We start from the raw sequence: 24,999 nt of genomic DNA, 5'->3' as shown, positions 1-24,999 counted from the left end.
CATGGTAAAACTGTTTCGAGTCATCCTGCCCACTGCAGTTATTTTATTTCTGGAATATACTCAGCTCATTTATGGCCTAGAAGCAGGGTCTTACTTTAGGGTATACCAAAAGAAGCTTGCACTTCTGTCAACCACATGGAAATGCCTCTGCATAGTACATTTTCTCTCTTTAGTAGTTGCTTGTGGTGGAAACTTACTGATTTAAATTTTTCTATCTATATCTACATACATATACATATATATATACTCATATTTCTATCATTCTACTATCTTTCGGTTTATGTTACTTTTATAAGTGATTATATTTGTTAAATAGGTGAATAAACCAGTGAAAGACCATTACCATTGACAATTGGAAAATAAATAAATAAATAAATGTTCTGTAAGTTTAGAAAATAGGCCCTTAGATCTATCCTTGGAGGAGAAGAAATGGAAGCATCTGATCCTCAAATGAGCAAAAAAGAGTAGTTCAGGCTGTACCCATTATCTGGTGAGAAGGGACCCACCGTGTTGCCATCAGACCTCAGTGGTGTGCAGCTCACTACAGCTCCCCCCAGCATGGCACTAGTCCCTGTGATTTGGTGCATTTCATGTGAGAAGACTGCTCTGTACCTTCCTCAGATTTTTTTGTGTGTGGCTTTTGCCTCAGGCACCTGGGAGCTTTCTAGCTATTTTCATTGTTATTAAATTTTAAAGAAAATTAAGTTATGTCTACTGAGAACAAAAACGTGAGTCACTGACAATGTTAAGAGTATCAGGTAGAAAACACAGCTATAGAAAGTTTGTTAATAGGTAGGAAAAGGATCACCTAGTGTAAAAGAAGGGAGATAGAATGATATCGTGGTCAAGACTCAGGAGTTTTGGAGTCAAGCATATTGGATTGAAATCCTGGCTCTACTACTACTGGTGGTTTGAACTTATTACTTGTCCTTCTAGAGTTTTGTTTTGGAATACTTTCAGGCTTATAAATAAACTTGGAAAAATTATTGAGAGGGTTCCCATATAGCTTTCACCGTGCTTCCCCAAATATTAACACCTTACATACTCATGGTACGATTATCAATACCAAGAAATTAATGTTGGTGTGATACTCTTAATGAATCTATAGGCCTTATTCACATTTTGTGAATTGTCCCCAAACCATCTTTTTTCCTATCCAGAATCCAATCTAGGACCTACATTGCATTTATTTATCAAATCTAGTCTCGTCTCCTCCAGCCTATGACAGGTTCTGCATCTTTCTTTATCTTTCATGAACTTGACATTTTGAAGAGTCTTTGCCAGTTATTTTGTACAATGATCCTGATTTGGGGTTTGTCTACTGCTTCTTCATGATTAAACACAGGTCTCTATTTTTGGCAAGAGTACTAGAGGAATGATATTTTGTCCTTCATCATGCATCACATCAGGAGGTCCGTGATGTCAATATGTCTCCTTACTGGTGATGTTAACTTTGATCACCTGCTTAAGGTGATGTCTGCCAGATTTTGTTTCTTCACTGTAAACTTACTATTTTTCCTTTGGTAATTATCTAGTATCTTTTGGGAAGACACTTTGTGCATACCAACATCCTGTTTCTTGTCGTACTTTCACCTAATTTTAGCATTCATACTTGCTAAATGCAGGCAAATACTTAGCATAATGTCTGATATATTAAATGCTAATTTCATTCTCCTAACACCAGTAAATACAGTAGTTATGATTATTTCAATATAACAAAACTGAAAACATCATAACGTTGCTGAGGAACATAATATCTAATTGTCATATGATTCTATTAGAAAAGCAATATGCCTGCATTGACTTTAGAAACAACATATATCAAATCATTTCCATCTACTTATTAGGAGTCAAACAGGGAGCTATTTTTATTTAGGAAATGAGTTTTAAGGAACTATTGCTATGCTAGACGCCTTCAGGTACATAATCTAATATTGACTCAGTGCTTATGAAGGTCCAGGTGTCATTTGGTCATTTGATCCTTAAAATAACCCTTTAAAGAAATGTGTTGACTACAGATGAGCAAACTGTGCCTTAAAGAGGTTAAATGATTTATGAAATCACACAGCTACAAAGTACCAAAGCTGGGATGTAATTTCAAGTCTGTCTGACTCTAAAACCATGCTAGATCATTCAAAAATTAGAAAAGAATCTTTGAAAATTTAAAAATAAAGTTCCATCTATTTCCACTAAAAGAAGATTTTAAAATTTGTGTCTATGATTAACAAAGGACTGCAGTAATCTGTTCTAAGCATTTATAGGGGAATGAATGTTATGTGGACCTTATTCAGGTTCAAGAATGTTTTGTGCATTATGGAAGAATATGTCACATCCCAATTAAGAAATTAAATTTATTCATAGTTATATATAAAAAGTTATCTAATAAGGATTATTCAATCATTTTTATTTATTAGGGATATAAATATTACTGGAAATAAGACAATTTATTCAGGTATTTTGATGAAAGCCAGTATCACTAGAAATATCTATGTAAATAAAACAAGAAGTATCTTTTCTTAAAATTTGCATTTCCTCTCAAAGTTAATATTTGACATAAATAAACAAATTGCAAATGATATGATTCCAATTTACTTCGTCTAACTTTTGAAATTGTCTTTGGAAAACATAACACAAATCTCACTTTGTCAATCATCATCATCACCATCATCATCCCACCTATTTGACAGCTTCAAGATACAGACATGTGCCCTGCAAACATGAAATGATTTGAATGATTAAAAGTAGAATGTTAAAATATATGTATAGCAATTAATGATTAATCCATGAATTTATTCTTAAATAAATGGATACTGCCCATATTCTCTGGACCCTTGGCTGTCATGAACTCACGAGATCAGCAGTTCCTAAAAGAGTAGTTACTACTAATTTTTTTCCCACAAGCTGCTTTCATCAAGACTATACCTTATAAAGATGAAATCAAGGCTGGGGGAACCAGAAAAGTATAACCTTATTACTGTAAATAAGAAGCTGTCTGAAAACAAAAGGCAGTTTTTATTAATGACTTTTTAAATGGCTTTTAGGATTATAAATGTGCCCACTCCAGATTCTTAACCTAATAGTTTCTGTCTTCAAGGTCTTACAGGCATTGACTAATTAATTTATCTTTGTAATACCACTGAGAAATAGGCAAACAAGTAAACCTGGAATAGTGTTTACATAGGATTATAATTCTTGTGTTATTAAGAAAGAATTAGCAGGGATCATAATAATTAGCCAGAAGCCGGATGGCGATAGGCATAAGAAAAATATGTAAAAGAGGCAGTAAGAGGTGGGGACGCACTTAGAGATCTGTGAGTTTGGCCCTAATTGCCTCTGATGGTCTATTCCCAGCAGTGATTCCGCGGGGCACGCTGTGAGGGAGCATGAGGTGGTTTTAAAAGTCACAGTCATACATGGCTGTACCTGCCATAAGTTTGCAACAGACCACCTAGAACCTATCTATATACTTCTGCAAACTTTTCAAAGCATGCTTCATAAATTTCTTCTCCCCCCTGTGATACTTCCTATGCTTGTCTCAAAATTATTGATACCCCTCCTTTCAAATAGTCAGCTTTCTGCAGAGTGTAAGGAATTAGCAAATTCAATTGATTTTATTTATGCCACACATGCTTGTTAAAATTTCACTTCTGAGTTTTCATTTTATATTTCGCCCTGTTAATTCATTTATTGTGTCTTCACATGACAATTTTCCTAAACACTTCTTCCTTTTACCTTAGATATTTCTTATGGGATGAGATCCAAGATAGGAAAATGTTCACCATTTGTGTCATGTACATCAATTAAGTCAACTAAATTTCAAGATTACGTTTCTTTTTGTTTACAGTGGCTTTTTGTGACAATGTCCAGGGTTCTGTTAGCCTTTTTGATTGCAGAAGGGTCCTTTGTTGCATTTACAATTTGGGTTTTTAAATTTTAATTATATAGTTAAATGATGCGTAATTAATTAGTGACACAGCAAGTCTTCTCACACCTAACCAAAATAGCTTTTCTTCCTGTATTCATCATTTCAGTTGGTGGATTATGGTCCACCAGTCACCCAGCTAGAAACCTGTCCTACATTCTAGACTGCTCTTCCCCGCTCCCAACTTTTATGTACAATTAATCACGATCCTTCCAGTTTTACTTTCTACATATATTTTCACAATCCCTTCCACTCCCATGCCTTCAGGTCTCACCTGGCTAGCTTCTGGTGATTCCTATTAAAGAGTTTCAGTGCCATCTACTCTGGGTTAGGTGTTCTCTCTGGGTCCTTTCTCTGACTCTGCCTGGTCCTATTTGTTTATCCTTCCGTGTTGCTCTCCTGCACCATCTTCTGAACTCCTTGAAGGAAGAAACTGGGTGGGACTTACTGTATGATGTTCAGACTCTGATTTAGTGCCTGGTACATATAAGGTGTTGAATAAATGATTTCTGACTGCATGAATGAATGAATGAACAAATAAAACTTTCCTTTAGCTCCCCCCCCCCCATGCCTGTTTTATATACCATACTGAGATAAAATAATGATCCAATTACCCAGAGGGTAATTATACTGAATATATAATAAATTAGCTTAAAGCCCTTCATGAAATTCTAGTGCTTAATGATTTTTGTTTATGTTTCAGTAGTTTGTGTGTGTCTGTGTGAGTGTGTGTGTGTGTGTGTGTGTGTGTGCCTGTGTTTGTAGGTGTTTTAAGGAGGGATGATAATTTTCAAAAATTTGCCTTTAAGTGTGACACTTCTTACCACTATATTTTCAATAGCTCAGTAATTAAGAGCATTGCCTTTGTTGTCTTTCAAATTTGGGTTTAAATTTTGGTTTCCCACTTGGGCCATTCTTAACCACCCTGATGCTGAGTTTCACTTTGAAGCAGTTAAAATCTGAACCCCATGCAGTTGTTTCATGTGTGCATATATATAGAGAGAATGCTAGGTGAGATACAGTAGGAAGTATAACTTGGGCTAAGAAGTCACGGTAGGACTCTGAGGAAGTGACACTTCGCAGTCCCTCTTGATGCTTTGCCCCATATCCCTTCTGCCTCCCTGAGTTCACTTGAAGCTGTGGGAGGCAGCTTCTAATATACTAGCAACTCCGCAGATCAAGTGCTGTGGCTCTTCTTTCTGCCTGAGGGTAAGCAAGGGTAATCCTGGGGAAGGGAGGATTCAACTGCCCACAGGAGCACCTTTGATCAACAGGAGATAGGAGTTGATGGATAAGTAGCCCAGCCTCCTAACCTCTAATGAGATGATTCTGAGGCATATTTTCCCTGCTCTTTCTCAGAAGGTCTCCAAGGGGAGACCTGGCTATAGTGGTAACACATCCAATAACTGTTACTAGTTTTTCTCTTTTCCTTGTCTCACTTTTCCCACTTCCTTTAGCAAATGCTTCCTAGGATCACCTTCCAAGCAAATTATCTGCTCCAAGTCCTTATGTCAGGTTTGGAGTACCAACCAAACTAAGGCAAGGCTTAAAGAATATGGGAGCCATGACCAACCAAGGTTGAGAGACCCTTACAGTCAGAAGAGACATCATGTTGAAGTACCAGAGCCTAGGGTTAAGGGTGGCAGTTTCAAGGAACTAAAAGTTATTCTAGAAGGCTGACCTGAGCAGAAAATATGAAGGGAGAATCATAAGGTAGGAGAGACCAGTTAGTGGTGGGTTTAGAACTCGTTTTCACTATTTTGGCATGATTCCAGGGTCAATGGGATTCTAGATTGAATGATTTCAAGTGGGGGAGTGATATGCTAGATAGTATGGAGAATGAATTCCAGGGAAAATGGACACCTGTCCAAGACACCTGTGAGCAAGTTATTGTGATAAAAGTGATCTATACTTGGGGAAGGGTGTCAGTAGTACCTGGAGAGAAATGGGTAGATTTCACAACTATGGAGAAGGTAACACCTTTCTAAACTGTCATTGCTATTATCAGTGTGAAGCAGGCCATGGTGATAATTAAGGTAAGCTGGTCATTTAAACAGGGAAACATTTCAATCATTGATGTTGTGCTTCAGGATAATATATCAGCAATTTTTCCTTGAGAACTTATTTACTTCTCAAAAACAGTCTTTAACTTATGTATTTGTTTATCTCAATTTTATTCTAAAATATTTAAACATTTGTTGTGGCTGAGAAATTGTCATATTCCCCTGGTTCATCTTTGATATGTTAGTGATAGATGTTTAAATCAAACTCTTATTCTGGAAGTGAGCATGCCAAAGGGCTGTAAATTTTACCGATTTGCTCATGAGCATGGAAATAAATTAGAATGATGGAGAACAGTGTACTACAGCAAGTGCCTATATAAAATTATGTCTGACCTTTTCTTTGCGATATATGATTTTGCCACTGAAGCTTTTATGTTAGGGTTATTAGTAACCACTCATTTCAGTTAGTGCAGTGAAAATAGGTTTTGTTGTTCCCATGAGTCAGCATAAAATAAAAACGAAGATAAACCCTTTCTGAAGATGCAGCTTTCATTAAAAAGGAAAGAAAAAAAACCTAATTGAAAGTCACTGTAAATTTTGAATGATTAATGTCATGCCAAATAAGTCATTAGAAATCTCTGATGGATATAAAAAAGCAATCATTTGCACAATTGGAAGGAGCTAAATTTAATCTAGCTATAATTCTCTATTTTTTTTAATTTGTATATTGGGAGAGATATGATATAGAAATTGTTGAATTTTAACATAATAACCTTTTACTTTAGGTGGTTTGTACATGCTATTAGGCTCTGAATCAGCCAATTAATTTCCCTATGGATCCTTTTATTTCAGCTGATCACCTTTGTTATAGCTCCCTGTTTTTCTTGTTTCTTGCCTAATAATAATATATCTGGTTCATATCATTTCAAACATACAAAAACTCTAGGGTTTCTTTTTCTTTGTTTTGCTTTGTTGTGTCTTGTTTTATCTTACTATCTATCTATCTATCTATCTATCTAAAGAAAGATATATTATAAATATATATATCCAAAGCTTCAGATCCCTTTTTAGAAAAAAGAGGGGCAAAACTTATGAACTTTCTTCCTAAGTCTCTCCAGTTTTCCTCTCTACAAAGTAAAAGTAGCTTTCTAGTAACCCGCATTTTTTTATTCTTTGATTCTGTGCTTTTAAAAGTGGACATAAAACGGTTGACCCTTGAACAACCCTGGGGGTTAGGGCTGCCAATCCCCGCACATTTGAAAATCCACACACTGGTATCTCTGCCTCAAAAATAAAGAAAGTGACAAATGACTCACCCAAGGGCTGGATAGAATCAGGACTCAAACCCTAGTTCTTTTGATTTCATATATTGTGATCTCTAATCAGACTTTTCTCAACACTTGGATAATTTAAAGATCTGTAAAATGAAAACACAGGTACTATATTTATTGGAAAAAACTGCCTCATAAGTGGAACTGGCCAACTCAATTCAAACCCTTGTTGTTTAAGTGTCATCTGTATCCTGAATCTGGGGAGTTTATCGCATCTTAAAAATACAAATATCTGCAGGTCTAGATCTGTAGGTGCAAAATATCGTGTTCCGTAAAATTGCCTTTTGTTCTGGGATGTACAGAAGATAAATTGAATATATAATTTTGTAAAATAAAATATATATTTTTTTAAATTCAGTGAAACTTGACAGATAACATGCTCTACTATTTTGGAGAAGATTAATCAAACTAAAAAGAACCCTAAAATTATTGTGATGGCTGACCTACTTTGTAGTGGACAACTGAAAGGCAGTGGTGATGTTAAAGAGAATAGCTTGATTCAGAGTTGAAACTTCTAGATTCCCTTTGTAACTGAAGAACAGATCAACAGACCACAACAGCACTACTTTATTCTTTTCACATACTTTAAACATTTAATTACCAGGGGAAAAAAATCTTTCTTTCCATCCAAGATTCAGGTTCTAATAGTCAACTACAATAATAGTGGTGCAAAGTAGAAGCATCATTTTTTTTAGGTGGAAGGCTCTTCATTTTACATTTACTATTATGCACATTATTGATTTTCTTTTCTGGTTGTTATTCCTTGCAGAGAGTGAATCTGTCCTTCGATTTTCCATTTTATGGCCATTTCCTACGTGAAATCACTGTGGCAACTGGGGGTAAGTGGTTTTCTACCCATTCACTCTAAATAATCTACAGTTTCACTACAGTTACTATTTTTAATTTACTCCATATTTCAAAAGGGACATTTATTGGGAAAACCATTGTCTTCTATCACAAAGTCATGGGTATAAATAAAACCTAAGAAAGAATACAGCTATTGGGAAAACTTTTCTGCAGAAAAAATGTAGTTATAATAATTTTCAGCTTAGATTCATCTCTGCTTTCTTTGCAAGTTTTATTTCATTTTTGATAATATGGAAGACTGCTTGAAAGTGAACAGAGCTTAGAAAGAAAAGGTGCTTAAGAAAGCTATGGAAGTATTTTCATTTTTTTTTAATTTATATAGTTGATCAATATAAACTTATTTATATATCAATATATACATTCACATTCAAAACCACATTATATTAACTTTAGTTATTTGGTTGTTTTTTTTTTTTTTCCCCTTTTAATGCCACCTAAGTTGACTGACAACTCATTTGAGTTTAAAAAATAAACACTGAAATTCAGTTTGAATTCTCTTCATTTTATTTTTCTCCACAAACTTTGGAGGTTAGTTTAGAGATTAGCAATAGCCTAGAAAGGCAATTATCATTTTTTATAGTGTATCCCAGGAGTGAGAAAAATTTAATCCTTGATTGCTACTAGCAGAAATAAGCAAAATGCCGGAGAATATTGCTGCTTGCCTAACATGGAGTGATAGAGAAAGTAGAAGAATGAGAGAAAAACATAAAAATGGAAGAGTAAGTAAAGAAGCAAGTTAAAAGAAATCCATAGATATGATGAAAAGTCTGTGGATGACCCAAGCCTAAAGCACCACAGATCAGAGTCCCTTTCCTTCACTGGGTTTTCTAATTGGTCTTCTGCTTGGTATGGGAACCATGTTGGTCACTATTACCATATTTCAGTATAAGACTTAGAAGATATGTAGGATTCAGAAAAAGATTTGTAGTCAGAAATACCAATAAGCAAATAAAAGTTCTGAGTACCGTCTCTGAACACTGGTAAATAAAGCTGCCTCTGCCTTAGGATTGTGTAGCCTAGTGGACTATTAGACAAAGTGAAGCAGAATGTGGGAGTTCCTTAGAAAATACAAATGATGACATTTGTATTTTGAAAACATCTTATTTGTAGATATTTGTAAACATCTGTGAGAATCCTTTAAGACTTTATAGAGAAATTATTATTTAAGATATTTCTTGAAGGAAGTTATAATTTCTGTGATTATGTAAGGAAGGAAGAGTAGGTCACAGGGAAGAATATCTTGAATAAATACTATACAGAAGAGGAAATTGGTGGAATATGTTTGAGATAGTAAATAATTGAGTTTGAATGAAGCTGGGTGTAGCTTTACAAAAAATATTAAGATGTGAAAAATAGTTTGGGACAATTTTATAACTGCCTCAAGGGTCAATCTGAGTCAATAGTCCTTAATTAGATAAGCAATAAATGTAAGAAGCTGAACCAAGATATTTTGTAATGCTTTAAGTATAAAAAACTGAAGTTAGTACACATAATAGGAAGAATATTGCAGTAGTTTGTGTGACAAATATTGAGGGCCTTGCTGATTCTGAGGCTTCAAACGAAGGGAGAGAAATGATGCTATTAGCAAAATTTACAACTCTAAGCAGAAGAGCTGGTTTTAGGGAAAAACAATGGCTTCAGTTCAGAAACTATTACATTTGTGTAAAAAAAGGACTATATATAAGTAAAATTTACACAAGGACCATGTCTTTATGAGCTCACCGTGTATTTCTGTGCTAGTATAGTGCCAGACATTTAATAGACATTTTAATTAATGTGTTGAAAGACTGAATGGAAAGAAGAAAGGTAAATTGAAAGATTGCCCCTATAAGCCGTGGATTACCTCACATCTGCTCACATGTTTAAAGTATGATATGAGCATGGTTATCTTATAATATGAATATTAGGCATGTTTTCTGACACTTAGGTTACCGGTGTTCCACTGAATTTTTAAAAGTGAATTATTAATCACATTTGTTCAAAATCTGTACACACAGTGGTGAAAATATGGGCAGCTTTGCATTTTCTGTGTCTCAAATCGTTTTATCTTTAAAAGTCTTGTCAGTGATTCAGCCAATATGAAGTAAGATTTCCCTTAGCTGAGTTGGTAGGAAAAAACCCAAACAGATGGCTATATCATGTTTACTGCTTCAAAGTACCATTTTTCTTTGAAAAGATCCTCAAAGTAAGTGAAAAATCTGGTGTCTTGAATGATCTCTATCTTCTTTGAAGAAAACACTAATGTAAAGAAAACTTTTTTATTTTTTGCTTAAGAAATGCTAGTATGGCACTTGCATATCTAAATCTATACCCTTTTCAGAGAGGCACAACTGAGATAATTTAGACATTGACCTGGGTTTCTCCAAAATGGAACCAGAATCTCCTGTAAAAGTTTTCAGCTAAACAAATAGCTTGTCTACACTTCCATTGTTTATTTATTCAATCAGTATTGGTTGAGCCCCTACTGTGTGAAAGACACAGTACATGATACTTTGGTTTGTACAGAGAAGAATAAACTGTTGTTCCTCCAGGAGCTTAGAATCTAAGGGGAAGGAGTATATGACTAAGCAATAAGACAAGGTTGACTGTGAGTATTGGAGGAGCAGAAAGTTGCTCCAAGAGGAGATCATTCTTATTGGGTGAATCAACAGGTTTGTGAAAGAGCTAACATTTGACGCTGGCCTTAAAGGATGGTGGAATTTTAGCAGGCAAAGAAGCAGGTTGAAAAGAGGTGAAGAGGGAAGGGACATTCTAGACAAGGGGATGCTGAGCTAAGTGACAGTGCTGAGCCCATACTGAGCATATTTGGAGGTCTGTCAAGTGAATCTGTTTATCTTGAATGGAGACTCAGAGTAAGAGTCTAGTGAAAGGGAGATGGGAAGAGTGATGTAAAATACTTTGAACTTTAGACACTTGGATGATACCCAGTAAGTATTGGGTTTCTTTGAGTAAAGAACAGATCTGGCCTAATCTGGCAGTGGAGGACAGGGTAAGGTTAGGCAGTTAAAGTCAAAGAAAGAAGCAAGTTTTTCAATACTTCTACATAGATTATAGTGCCTGAAGCCAGTGAAGGGCACATCATTTGAGTTGTTTGATCAAGGTTTTCAGCCAAAAGGATTCATTAGGACACAGGTGAGTAAAGCTAAGAACAGCTTGGAAGAAGACTTCTGAATCATAGATTTTCAACAGATCTCTTCTGATTAACTAGGTTTTATAAGCAGATAAACCTACCTGACAAAGGTTCATCATCTTACAAATCTTGAAAAAGTTATAAACCATGAAAGGCTTGGAAGAAAAATGGAAACCAGAAGTCAGATTAAATAAAGTTGACTGAAGACCATTGCAAATAGACCAGGGACTGGGATTTTTAAGTAGGAACACATTGGTTTCTATGAAACTGAAATGAACAGAGATATTCTATTGACTGTCAGTTCTCTTTGACTGTGTCTGCAAATTCCTCTTGAACCTGTTTCTACGTTGGATTTAAGATAAAGAAAGTGAAATGTTAAAGCGCATATTTTAAATCACAATTCCCTTCATTCCTACCTCACCGCTTCCGCATTTCCCATGCCTCCTTAAAATCTCTCTCTCTCCACAAAGACACTAATTTTTACTAAAATGAATTTAGACAATGTCTTGTGTTATTGCTAGGATCAATACCATTTCAAAACAGAGTAGTTTAAAAATACAGATATATGCATAATTTACTGTGGCCCATCATTGTGTGTGTATGTGTAATATATATACATATATATTTCATTGTGAGTAAAATTAAGTTTCTAGTTAAAATGTAAATAAAAATCAAATATCCGGTCATTTATTTATAAACTACAAAAATGAATCTTTGCTTATTAAGCATTATAATTTTCAAAAGCTTCAGTCATCCATACAAATAATGTACACAATGAATTGGAAATACCATCTTATTTTTTGGTTCCCTGGCAGCAAAATCTGAAAGCATTCTTTCATCTTTCTATTTAAAAAATATGTCAGAATACAAATATTCCAGGCATTAAAAAACTAGTCCTCCGTGCATTTTGTACAGATACTTCCATTAAACGTACCACTAAGTTGTGTTGTTTGCATATCACACTGCCTTTTATTACCTTTCCATATGAATACTTTAATTGATTCTTTTTAAATCTTAGGCTGCTAAAGTGATCTTTTAAAAGCTTCAAAACGTAGATTTATGTGTGAGGATTTGATTTTTTAATTCTTGCAACCATAACTAGTAATAATGTTTTTCTCATGAGTCCCTCAGGGGCACTACATATAACTAAGATGAGAGGAAAATGGGAGGTGGGAGAGGGTGGTAAATGATGGCTGTTATAATGGGAGAGAGAAAAGTTGACATTATCCAGATAATTCTGGCCCTCAAATTTTAAGTATGTAGACAGATGCTGATTCAAAATTAAAATAGTGTGTGGAATTGCAAGCAAGTTGCACATGAGATTAGGAATCAAAGATGACGTGAATTAAAAGGATAATAATGAACAGGTATTACTTAACCTTGTTTATGTGAAGGATTTGCCCTCCTTTCCTTTCTACGTGAATTTCTAGTTGGAGATTTAGATTTTTTTGTCAGGATATGAAAAGTTTTATTGAGAAGCCTACTTCACACACATCTTTTCTTTTTCCAGTTTGATATAATTGACATACAGCACTGTATAAGATGTCAATTTTAGTTCTATTTTATTTTGTTTGCCCCATGATAACTAATAAAATGTAAAATGTTCACTAAGTAATCAGTGTTTAGTATCTGAAAAATTAATACATGGCACTAAAAAAGGTCAAACAAACAAAAGTAAATATATACAGTCGGCCCTCCATATCCGTGGGTACCATGTCCAGGGATTCAACCAACTGCAGATTAAAAATATTCGGAAAAAAAAACATTTTTGGAAACTTCCAAGAAGCAAAACTTGAATTTGCTGTGAGCTGGCAACTATGCATAGTATTTACATTGTATTCACAACTATTTACATATCATTTACATTGTATTAAGTATTATACAACCTAGAGTTAATCTAAAGTATGTGGGAGGATATGTGTAGGTTATGTGCAAATACTACACCATGTTATATAAGGGACTTGAGCATCCAGGGATTTTGGTATGGGGGTAGGGGGTGTGTCCTGGAGACTGAGGAACATCTGTGTCTCCTTTCTTCCCATGCCTCCTTGTCTACTAGTACTCCTCTCAAGGGAAAAAAAAAGTTACTCTCTGAGCTATGGTATCTTAAATTCAAATTTAGACTAATTTCCTATATCTTGTCAATATTCATTTGTTTCCTCTCCCCCTTTAAGTCACCAATAAAAGAAGTTAAAACAATAGTGCATGTTATTTTGATTGGGTTTTGAAGAAGTATATTGCCCAATCTTCCAGCTTCATTTTTATTTTTGCTTTCAAATAGCAATATTTTAATTGTGGTTCCAAATATTTCATGCTTTTTAGAGGTACTTGATTAATAAGTTATAAAAGGCTTATTTTTTTTAATCAGTCATCAATTTTATACACATCACTGTATATATGTCAATCCCAATCGCCCAATTCAGCACACCACCATCCCCACCCCACCGCAGTTTTCCCCCCTTGGTGTCCATACGTTTATTCTCTACATCTGTGTCTCAACTTCTACCCTGCAAACTGGTTCATCTGTACCATTTTTCTAGGTTCCACATACATGTGTTAATATACGATATTTGTTTTTCTCTTTCTGGCTTACTTCACTCTATATGACAGTCTCTAGATCCATCCACATCTCAACAAATGACTCAATTTCGTTCCTTTTTATGGCTGAGTAATATTCCATTGTATATATGTACTGCAACTTCTTTATCCATTCATCTGTCGATGGGAATTTAGATTGCTTCCATGACCTGGCTATTGTAAATAGTGCTGCAATGAACATTGGGGTAGATGTGTCTTTTTAATTACGGTTTTCTCTGGGTATATGCCCAGTAGTGGGATTGCTGGGTCATATGGTAATTTTATTTTTAGTTTTTTAAGGAACCTCCATATTGTTCTCCATAGTGGCTGTATCAATTTACATTCCCACCAAGAGTGCAAGAGGGTTCCCTTTTCTCCACACCCTCTCCAGCATTTGTTGTTTGTAGATTTTCTGATGATGCCCATTCTAACTGGTGTGAGGTGATACCTCATTGTAGTTTTGATTTGCATTTCTCTAATAATTAGTGATGTTGAACATCTTTTCATGTGCTTCTTGGCCAACTGTATGTCTTCTTTGGAGAAATGTCTGTTTAGGTCTTCTGCCCATTTTTGGATTGGGTTGTTTGTTTCTTTAATATTGAGCTGAATGAGCTGTTTATATATTTTGGAGATTAATCCTTTGTCCGTTGATTCGTTTGCAAATATTTTCTCCCATTCTGAGGGTTGTCTTTTCGTCTTGTTTATGGTTTCCTTTGCTGTGCAAAAGCTTTGAAGTTTCATTAGGTCCCATTTGTTTATTTTTGTTTTTATTTCCATTACTCTAGGAGGTGGATCAAAAAGGATCTTGCTGTGATTTATGTCAAAGAGTGTTCTTCCTATGTTTTCCTCTAAGAGTTTTATAGTGTCCGGTCTTACATTTAGGTCTCGAATCCATTTTGAGCTTATTTTTGTGTATGGTGTTAGGGAGTATTCTAATTTCATTCTTTTACATGCAGCTGTCCAGTTTTCCCAGCACCACTTATTGAAGAGACTGTCTTTTCTCCATTGTATATCTTTGCCTCCTTTGTCATAGATTCGTTGACCATAGGTGCATGGGTTTATCTCTGGGCTTTCTATCTTGTTCCATTGATCTATGTTTCTGTTTCTGTGCCAGTACCATATTGTCTTGATTACTGTAGCTTTGTAGTATAGTCTGAGGTCAGGGAGTCTGATTCCTCCAGCTCCTTTTTTTTCCCTCAAGACTGCTTTGGCTATTCGGGATCTTTTGTGTCTCCATACAAATTTTAAGATTTTTTGTTCTAGTTCCGTAAAAAATGCCATTGGTAATTTGATAGGGATTGCATTGAATCTGTAGATTGCTTTGGGTAGTATACTCATTTTCACAATGTTGATTCTTCCAATCCAAGAACATGGTATATCTCTCCATCTGTTGGTATCATCTTTAATTTCTTTCATCAGTGTCTTATAGTTTTCTGCATACAGGTCTTTTGTCTCCCTAGGTAGGTTTATTCCTAGGTATTTTATTCTTTTTGTTGCAGTGGTAAATGGGAGTGTTTCCATAATTTCTGTTTCAGATTTTTCATCATTAGTGTATAGGAATGCAAGAGATTTCTGTGCATTAATTTTGTATCCTGCAACTTTACCAAATTCATTGATTAGCTCTAGTAGTATTCTGGTGGCATCTTTAGGATTCTCTATGTATAGTATCATGTCATCTGCAAACAGTGACAGTTTTACTTCTTCTTTTCCAATTTGTATCCCTTTTATTTCTTTTTCTTCTCGTGATTGACTTCCAAAACTATGTTGAATGACAGTGGTGAGAGTGGACATCCTTGTCTCGTTCCTGATCTTAGAGGAAATGCTTTCAGTTTTTCACCATTGAGAATGATGTTTGCTGTGGGTTTGTCATATATGGCCTTTATTATGTTGAGGTAGGTTCCCTCTATGCCCACTTTCTGGAGAGTTTTTATCATAAATGGGTGTTGAATTTTGTCAAAAGCTTTTTCTGCGTCTATTGAGATGATCATATGGTTTTTATTCTTCAATTTGTTAATATGGTGTGTCACATTGATTGATTTGCGTATATTGAAGAATCCTTGCATCCCTGGGATAAATCCCACTTGATCATGGTGTATGATCCTGTTAATGTGTTGTTGGATTCTGTTTGCTAGTATTTTGTTGAGGATTTTTGCATCTATATTCGTCAGTGATATTGGTCTGTAATTTTCTTTTTTTGTAGTATCTTTGTCTGGTTTTGGTATCAGGGTGATGGTGGCCTCATAGAATGAGTTTGGGAGTGTTCCTTCCTCTGCAATTTTTTGGAAGAGTTTGAGAAGGATGGGTGTTAGCTCTTCTCTAAATGTTTGATAGAATTCACCTGTGAAGCCATCTGGTCCTGGACTTTTGTTTGTTGGAAGATTTTTAATCACAGTTTCAATTTCATTACTTGTGATTGGTCTATTCATATTTTCTGTTTCTTTCTGGTTCAGTCTTGGAAGGTTGTGCTTTTCTAAGAATTTGTCCATTTCTTCCAGGTTGTCCATTTTATTGGCATAGAGTTGCTTGTAGTAGTCTCTTAGGATGCTTTGTATTTCTGCGGTGTCTGTTGTAACTTCTCCTTTTTCATTTCTAATTTTATTGATTTGAGTCCTCTCCCTCTTTTTCTTGATGAGTCTGGCTAATGGCTTATCAGTTTTGTTTATCTTCTCAAAGAACCAGCTTTTAGTTTTATTGATCTTTGCTATTGTTTTCTTTGTTTCTATTTCATTTATTTCTGCTCTGATCTTTATGATTTCTTTCCTTCTGCTAACTTTGGGTTTTGTTTGTTCTTCTTTCACTAGTTCCTTTAGGTGTAAGGTTAGATTAGGTGTAAGGTTAGATTGTTTACTTGAGATTTTTCTTGTTTCTTGAGGTAGGCTTGTATAGCTATAAACTTCCCTCTTAGAACTGCTTTTGCTGCATCCCATAGGTTTTGGATTGTCGTGTTTTCATTGTCATTTGTCTGTAGGTATTTTTTGATTTCCTCTTTGATTTCTTCAGTGATCTCTTGGTTATTTAGTAACGTATTGTTTAGCCTCCATGTGTTTGTGTTTTTTACGTTTTTTTCCCTGTAATTGATTTCTAATCTCATAGTGTTGTGTTCAGAAAAGATGCTTGATATGATTTCAATTTTCTTAAATTTACTGAGGCTTCATTTGTGACCCAAGATGTGATCTATCCTGGAGAATGTTCCGTGCGCACTTGAGAAGAAAGTGTAATCTGCTGTTTTTGGATGGGATGTCCTATAAATATCAATTAAATCTATCTGGTCTATTGTGTCATTTAAAGCTTCTGTTTCCTTATTTGTTTTCATTTTGGATGATCGGTCCATTGGTGTAAATGAGGTGTTAAAGTCCCCCACTATTATTGTGTTACTGTTGATTTCCTCTTTTATAGCTGTTAGCAGTTGCCTATGTATTGAGGTGCTCCTATGTTGGGTGCATATATATTTATAATTGTTATATCTTCTTCTTGGATTGATCCCTTGATCATTATGTAGTGTCCTTCCTTGTCTCTTGTAACATTCTTTATTTTAAAGTCTATTTTATCTGATATGAGTATAGCTAGTCCAGCTTTCTTTTGATTTCCATTTGCATGGAATATCTTTTTCCATCCCCTCACTTTCAGTCTGTATGTGTCCCTAGGTCTGAAGTGGGTCTCTTGTAGACAGCATATATATGGGTCTTGTTTTTGTATCCATTCAGCAAGCCTGTGTCTTTTGGTTGGAGCATTTAATCCATTCACATTTAAGGTAATTATCGATATGTATGTTCCTATGACCATTTTCTTAATTGTTTTGGCTTTGCTTTTGTAGGTCCTTTTCTTCTCTTGTGTTTCCCACTTAGAGAAGTTCCTTTAACGTTTGTTGTAGAGCTGGTTTGGTGGTGCTGAATTCTCTTAGCTTCTGCTTGTCTGTAAAGCTTTTGATTTCTCCATCAAATCTAAATGAGATCTTTGCCAGGTAGAGTAATCTTGGTTGTAGGTTCTTCCCTTTCATCACTTTAAGTATATCATGCCACTCCCTTCTGGCTTGGAGAGTTTCTTCTGAGAAATCAGCTGTTAACCTTATGGGAGTTCCCTTGTATGTTATTTGTCATTTTTCCCTTGCTGCTTTCAATATTTTTCTTTGTCTTTAATTTTTGCCAATTTGATTACTATGTGTCTCGGCGTGTTTCTCCTTGCATTTATCCTGTATGGGACTCTCTGTGCTTCCTGGACTTGGGTGGCTATTTCCTTTCCTATGTTAGGGAAGTTTTCGACTATAATCTCTTCAAATATTTTCTCTGGTCCTTTCTCTCTCTCTTCTCCTTCTGGGACCCCTATAATGCGAATGTTGTTGCATTTAATGTTGTCCCAGAGGTCTCTTAGGCTGTCTTCATTTCTTTTCATTCTTTTTTCTTTAGTCTGTTCCACAGCAGTGAATTCCACCATTCTGTCTTCCAGGTCACTTATCCGTTCTTCTGCGTCAGTTATTCTGCTATTGATTTCTTCTAGTGTAGTTTTCATTTCAGTTATTGTATTGTTCATCTCTGTTTGTTTGTTCTTTAATTCTTCTGGGTCTTTATTAAACATTTCTTGCATCTTCTTGATCTTTGCCTCCATTCTTATTCCGAGGTCCTGGATGATCTTCACTATCATTATTCTGAATTCTTTTTCTGGAAGGTTGCCTATCTCCGCTTCATTTAGTTGTTTTTCTGGGGTTTTATCTTGTTCCTTCATCTGGTACATAGCCCTCTGCCTTTTCATCTTGTCTATCTTTCTGTGAATGTGGTTTTTGTTCCACAGGCTGCAGGATTGTAGTTTTTCTCGCTTCTGCTGTCTGCCCTCTGGTGGTTGAGGCTATCTAAGAGGCTTGATGGGAGGCTCTGGTGGTAGGTAGAGCTGACTGACTCCAGATACTTCTAATTTAATAGTTTTGTTATGGCGCCTCTGACTCATTAAAATGCTGCTAGTGTTGGAGGGTCTCCTGCAGAGGCGGGGGGTGGCTGTGGCTCACCGTGGGGAGAAGGACACTGGCAGCAGAAGTTCTGGGAAGTACTCCTTGGTGTGAGCCCTCCCAGAGTCTGCCATTAGCCCCAGCAAAGAGCTATAAAAGGCTTTTTAACAGCAGAAGAGAGTTAGTTATTACTCATGATGATTGATTTATAAATACCAACCCCACCATCTTTCAAGTATATAACCTCATATAACAGAACTTGATTGCCTCCATTAACCTTCTGAATCTGGTGAAAAGGTACATGGAATTATTTTGTATTATTATTATCATTATATTATTATGTGTATCTGGAGATCTGATACATGAAGGGAAGTGCTGAAGGGATAGAAGCTGGACAAAAGTAAATCCATTCCAATTTGGTTCACTAATTTAAAGTAACAAACTCAAGTCTCAAAGATTCCTGGAGAGAAAGATAAGTTATGTGATGTCTGCTTTGCTGTGTCTGAGTGATTCTCTGGATATACCTCCTGAAAGTTCATCTCACCTGTCCTCCTTGATAATTTACTCCCCCAAACTGTCTAGTGTCCCACAGTAGATTCAGCAGATTCACCAGCATTACTACATTTCCCTGTGGCTTTATGAATTGTGTATTCCACAAGCCCTTTTATTTCTGCTGTGTATCCACATGTCATATTTCATCAGCACTGGGTCCTTGGGATTGGGGGTGAAGTGTAGCTGGAGATTAGAGCAACAGGAGACCCAGAGAGGGGCCACCCAGGAGATAGACTTGAGTCAATATGAAAAACAGCAGAGGCAGAAATGTGGGTAGAAAGGAGGACAATTATAGAAAAACAAAAAAAAAGAGAGGATCATTGGTACACGGTGGACAAGCCATGAGTAGTGACAGGAATGGGGGAATGTTGATCCATCAAAATGAGAGTCTGGGTAAAAAGCAGATTCTCCAGGCTCAGCCCCTTCCATCACCATAACAACCACAGAGGAGTCTACCGATCACTCCTCTGGAAAGCACCGTTTAGCCTCTTGTGGATCCAGGCTTTGTTTGAAACATCCGTGAATACTTAGCTTTCCTCCTTTCCTAGTCACTGCATCAATAATTCAGATAAATAACAGTATTACATAGATGCTCAAATACATCACCCAATTGAAAACAAAAGGAGTCTAGGTGAGGCTAGTAAAGTGACAAAGTACAGCAACTGTTCTAACATTGTCCAATCCTGGAAAGGGGAGAAAAATACTAAGTGAGGCAAGATTGACTTTGGACTCTGGACATTTCAGGAATAAGTTCAAAAGAGTTCTATTCCTACAGAAGCCAGCAAATGAAATCCATTTTCTTCGAGAAGCAGTCTGGTATCTAGATTAAGATAAGTAGACTCTTGAATCAGAATGTGGGTCTTCATAAGTAACACCAGTCAGAGCTATTGTGATCTTCAGTAAATTACTTAATCTCTCCCACCTCAGTTTCCCAATCTGTAAAACAGCATAATAAAAGTTCCTAGTTCATAAGGATTTTTGTCAAGAGTTAACGAAGTAATATGTGTTATTAATACCTATTTCATAGAAAATACTGTAAAAACAGCATATATTATTACTATCCTTTTTTATATGTATTTTTTTTTCTCTTTTATTCCTTTTCAAAATACATTTTCTGTAAAGCTGTGCTTGCTTGTTAGTTTGTCTGTTGTTTCCTTTGATGGCATGATCCATAGCTCAGGGGGTGTTTAGGGACTTAATTCTTCATTATCGCCTTTTAAAGTCTGGCTCATCCATTCATGACTGGGAGGTATAAGAGTGTTTAGATGACTTGGGATATCCTCTTTCTCAGCATGGGTATATCTGTCATCTCTAAGTACACTGCAGAATCTCCTCTAAAGGCCTCCCAATGCTGTGACTGTATCTGAAAGTCTTACAAAATTTAGCAATTTTGTAACACATGGCAGAAGAATCTTGAAATGTTTCTCTGTGATATTATGGGTCATAACTGGGTAACAGGCATTATTATAATCAGCAGGGCATGCATATCTTTATGCTTCTTATTCTACCCTTTGTAGAACAAGAACTTTAAGGACAAAGCATAAAGCTAGCATAAAGCATAAAGTTAGTTACGGGTAAAATGATGGGGATGAGGATGGACGTTCCCCTGGTGCATCTAGTTTGCGTTTCATAGACTTGAGATTCGATTAATTGCTAATAATTCAACTTGAAAATGTATTGAAGACCCAATCCTAAAGGAAAAATTAAATATTTGTTTAGTTAAGTTTATATGTGATGTTTTGCCTTTGAATTAGGAGACGGATTTCTTTATGTGCACCTGTTATGTCAATGCTAACCTTTATTATCAGGATCTTTCCCTATATTTTGTTTTTAATACATCACAGAAAACTAGTAGGTATAATACGGAAGCAACTCAAAATTGTGTTCTGACTTCAACTGATACAGCTCTGGAGCTGAGACATACTATTAAAAAGAATAGGTCTAAATAAATATTTTGTTGGCTATTTCTTTTTTTTAATTTTTTTATTTTTATAAATTAATTAATTAATTGATTGATTGATTGATTTTTGGCTGCGTTGGGTCTTCATTGCTGTGCGTGGGCTTTCTCTAGCTACGGCGAGCGGGGGCTACTCTTCGTTGCGGTGTGCGGGCTTCTCATTGCAGTGGCTTCTCCTGTTGTGGAGCACAGGCTCTAGGCGTGCGGGCTTCAGTAGTTGTGGCTCACGGGCTCAGTAGCTGTGGCTCACGGGCTCTAGAGCGCAGGCTCAGTAGTTGTGGCGCCCGGGCTTAGTTGCTTCGCAGCATGTGGGATCTTCCCAGACCAGGGCTCAAACCCGTGTCCCCTGCATTGGCAGGTGGCTTCTTAACCCCTGCGCCACCAGGGAAGTCCCTTGTTGGCTGTTTCTAATAGGATTATGGTGGATTTAGATTACCTTGTTGATATGACTAGCCTGAAGGATACAGAGAGATTTTCATTTTATCTGCTGGAATTATTGTTCAAAGGAGAGGTTTCTGCTGAAGGCAAAGAAAATGGGGGGAAAAAAAACTTTTTAATTGCTTTATTATCAATTTCCACAGCTCCTTTAAAAAACAAGCATCTTTTAGTTAATAGCTTGTAGAGAAAATCAATAGTACTTTTAGATTACTCCAGGAAAATAGAAAGAGTACAAGAATTTGGAACAATTAGATTTTTCAGATAAATAAATAAATAAGTAAAAATAAACCAAAACTGTATAAGTGATAAAAATGAAACGTCTTTTACTTTTTAAAAAATTGTGGTAAACATACATAACAAAAGATTTACCATACTATTTATGAAGTCTAGTCATTGAGCTCAGCTCTGAATAATTTTTTTTCTCCTGTTATTCTTTTTAAGTGGTAATCTCTTTAGATAACTTATCAGTTTCCTCCAAAATGCCTTCAAAAGACAACTTTTTCCCAGAACTTTATACCAGTACATTCTTGTAAGCAGAGTTTACTGTTCTTAGTAGGTGGCAGAGAGAAAAAAACTCTTCCATTAGAGAAATATTTGTGAAGGTCACAGCCCAAAGACACAGGCCCACTAAAGGCTGAGAAACTTCTAAAATTGAAACACAAAGAGAAAAAAGAATGGAAACAAAAATAGAACACCCAAGAACTATGGGATAATAATAAAAGATGTAACATACACATAATTGGAATATCAGCAGAGAGAAAAGAAGAACAGAGCAGAAGAAATATTTGAAATAATAATGGCCAAGAACTTTCCAAAATTAATGACGGACCCCAAACCAGGAAGCTCAGAGAACACCAACCTGGCAAAAAGCACAATTGGACATACCAGTTTCAAACTGCAAAAAACACAAAGGCAAAGAGAAATTCTTGAAAGAAGTCAGAGAAAACCACACCTTCCTACAAAGTACCCAACCAGTGCTCCTTAAAACTGTCAAGGTCATCAAACAAGAAAATTCTGAGAAACTGTCACAGCCAAGAGGAGCCTCGGGAGACAAGATAACTAAATATGATGTGAAGCCCTGGATGGGAGCCTGGAGTATAAAAAGGACATTATGTAAAATTAGGGAAATCTGAATAAGGTTACTTAATAATTCAGGTAATAATTATGTATCAATATCATTTCATTAATTTTGACCAAGATATGGTCATACTAATGACATACTAATGTAAAGTGTTAATAGTATGAGAAACCAATGGAAAGACTCTGCACTATCTTTGCAACTTTTCTCTGAATCTAAACCTATTTATAGTAAAAAATATATTTAAAAAAAAAAAGGAAACATAAGTGGCAGCTAAATATATGGAACAATGTGTAATCATACTCCTAATAAGAGAAATGCAAATTAAAACAACAATGAGATATTATTTCTACTTGTGATTTATAAAGATTTTTAAAAAGCAAGTTTTATAAAGCAATAATTTTTCTAGGGTATGGACAAAAATGTAGTCTCTTAGTTATAATCTATTAAAATATAAAATATATAACCATCATTTCTACTTCTAAAAATGTACCCAGTAGGTACACTCACATGGGTGTGAACTAATGTATAAGACTACCTATTGCTAAAGATTGAAAACAACCTGAATATCTGTCAGTAAGGATGTTCAAGTTGTGGACAGATAAAATAAATTATCATGCACTCACAGAGTGGAATTCCATGTACCCATAAGCAGAATGAATAGCTCCAAGCATCTAGTGATAAAAGCAAGGTGCAGAACAGTGTTACATACATATATGTGTGCATGGGTATGTTTACAGACAGATATATTTAAACATGCCTAAACTAATTCTTAAATAATTTGAAAGAAACATACATATGCTTTCAAGTGCATAGAGAAATCACTGGAAAGATATACAACAAACTATTTGTTACCCTTAAAGAGGAGAATTGATGGCTTGCTGGAGATCAGGAATAAGGAGACATAAATTTGACAGTCATCTCTGCATTTCAAATTATTACTTTGTTCATGTATTATCCTTTCAAACACTATTAGTATTTAGCATTCTTATTGGTAAGAATTGATAGGGAATAAATTCCTGAAGTGCATATGTTTGTTTTCATTTTGTATAATTTTATAATAGATACTTATTTCAAAAAGTGAAAATTTAAGAGTATAAAATATAAATCTTGTTTCATAATTATTTTTTATTTCCAAATTTCTTATGTGTTAGAGTTTCAGGTAGTAAAATTTGTTTGTGAAATTGCCATTTCTATTGAGTGTTCATTTAAATTTTTTATTGAAGGGTTTATCAATATATCTAAAGTTCCTGAGGATAAACCTGAATTAACATCAAACTGCTGAATGTGACATTGTAAGAAGGTCAGAAAAAAGATTTGGGTGATTCTTGGTTTAAATGTATCAGCCATATTAAGAAGGGTAGATATCCCCATCTAATTAATCAACACATATTTTTATGTTATTAACAACGATTTATTTAACAATATAGTAGTTAGAAACCAAGAACAAATCCCTGAGTATTTTCTAAGGAGAAATAGGAAAATGTAAGTGTTTGTATCTGTGAACTGAATAGCTGTGTCCCTCCCCAAGTTCATATGTTGAAGCCCTACTCCCCAAGTTCATGTATTATCCTTTCAAACACTATTTGAAGCCCTAACCCCCTGTGTGAGTGTATGTGGACATGAGGCCTCTAAGGAAGTAATTAAGGTTAAATGAGGTCATAAGGGAGGGGCCCTGATTCAATAGTATTGGTGTCCTTATAAGAAGAGACTCCAGTGAGCTCACTCTCACCCTGTTTGCACTCAGAGGAAAGGCCATGTGAGGACTTAGCAAGAAGGTGGCCACATCTGTAAGCCAGGAAAAGAGTCCTCAACACAAACCAAACCTTGCCGGAACCTTGATCTTGGACTTACCAGCCTCAAGAACTGTGAGAAAATAAATTTCTGTTGTTTAAACCACCCACCTATGATATTCAGTTATGGGAGCCTGAGTCTGCTAATACAGACGTCCAAGGGACTTAATGACTTTGGGCTTTAAACTAGGCAGGAGTCAAACTCCAGAAGTATAGATTTTCTGGACCAAAGTGATATTAAGTTCTTGGCAATGTCCTGATTCTGAGTAACCTGTCCCTTGGCCAACGTATAAGGAGCAGAGCCAGCCTCTGAGAAGCAGAAGCCTGGCTGGGTTTCAGGGCTGGCCACAGCACGGTGGTAGAATGAGAAGGGCAGTAATACTTTCCTGAAGCCAAAGCAGAGAATCATTCAGAA

At 35.7% G+C, this 24,999-nt stretch overlaps 1 protein-coding gene across 3 annotated transcripts in view; it reads left to right on the top strand.

Annotated features, from left to right (window-relative positions):
* PLXDC2 (plexin domain containing 2) overlaps nucleotides 1-24,999 on the top strand; it is a 414,553-nt gene that overhangs the window by 200,829 nt on the left and 188,725 nt on the right. For all 3 annotated transcript variants that reach the window (XM_059911311.1, XM_059911303.1, XM_059911320.1), the window contains exon 5: nucleotides 8,026-8,095. In XM_059911311.1, the coding sequence (XP_059767294.1) occupies nucleotides 8,026-8,095 (70 nt within the window). The remainder of the gene's footprint in view (nucleotides 1-8,025; nucleotides 8,096-24,999) is intronic.

The sequence above is a fragment of the Balaenoptera ricei genome, chromosome 2 (genome assembly GCF_028023285.1).
Source record: "Balaenoptera ricei isolate mBalRic1 chromosome 2, mBalRic1.hap2, whole genome shotgun sequence".
In the NCBI taxonomy this organism is placed as follows: domain Eukaryota; kingdom Metazoa; phylum Chordata; class Mammalia; order Artiodactyla; family Balaenopteridae; genus Balaenoptera; species Balaenoptera ricei.
Note: the sequence above shows the minus strand (reverse complement) of the source record. Positions and strands in the feature narration are given on the sequence as shown.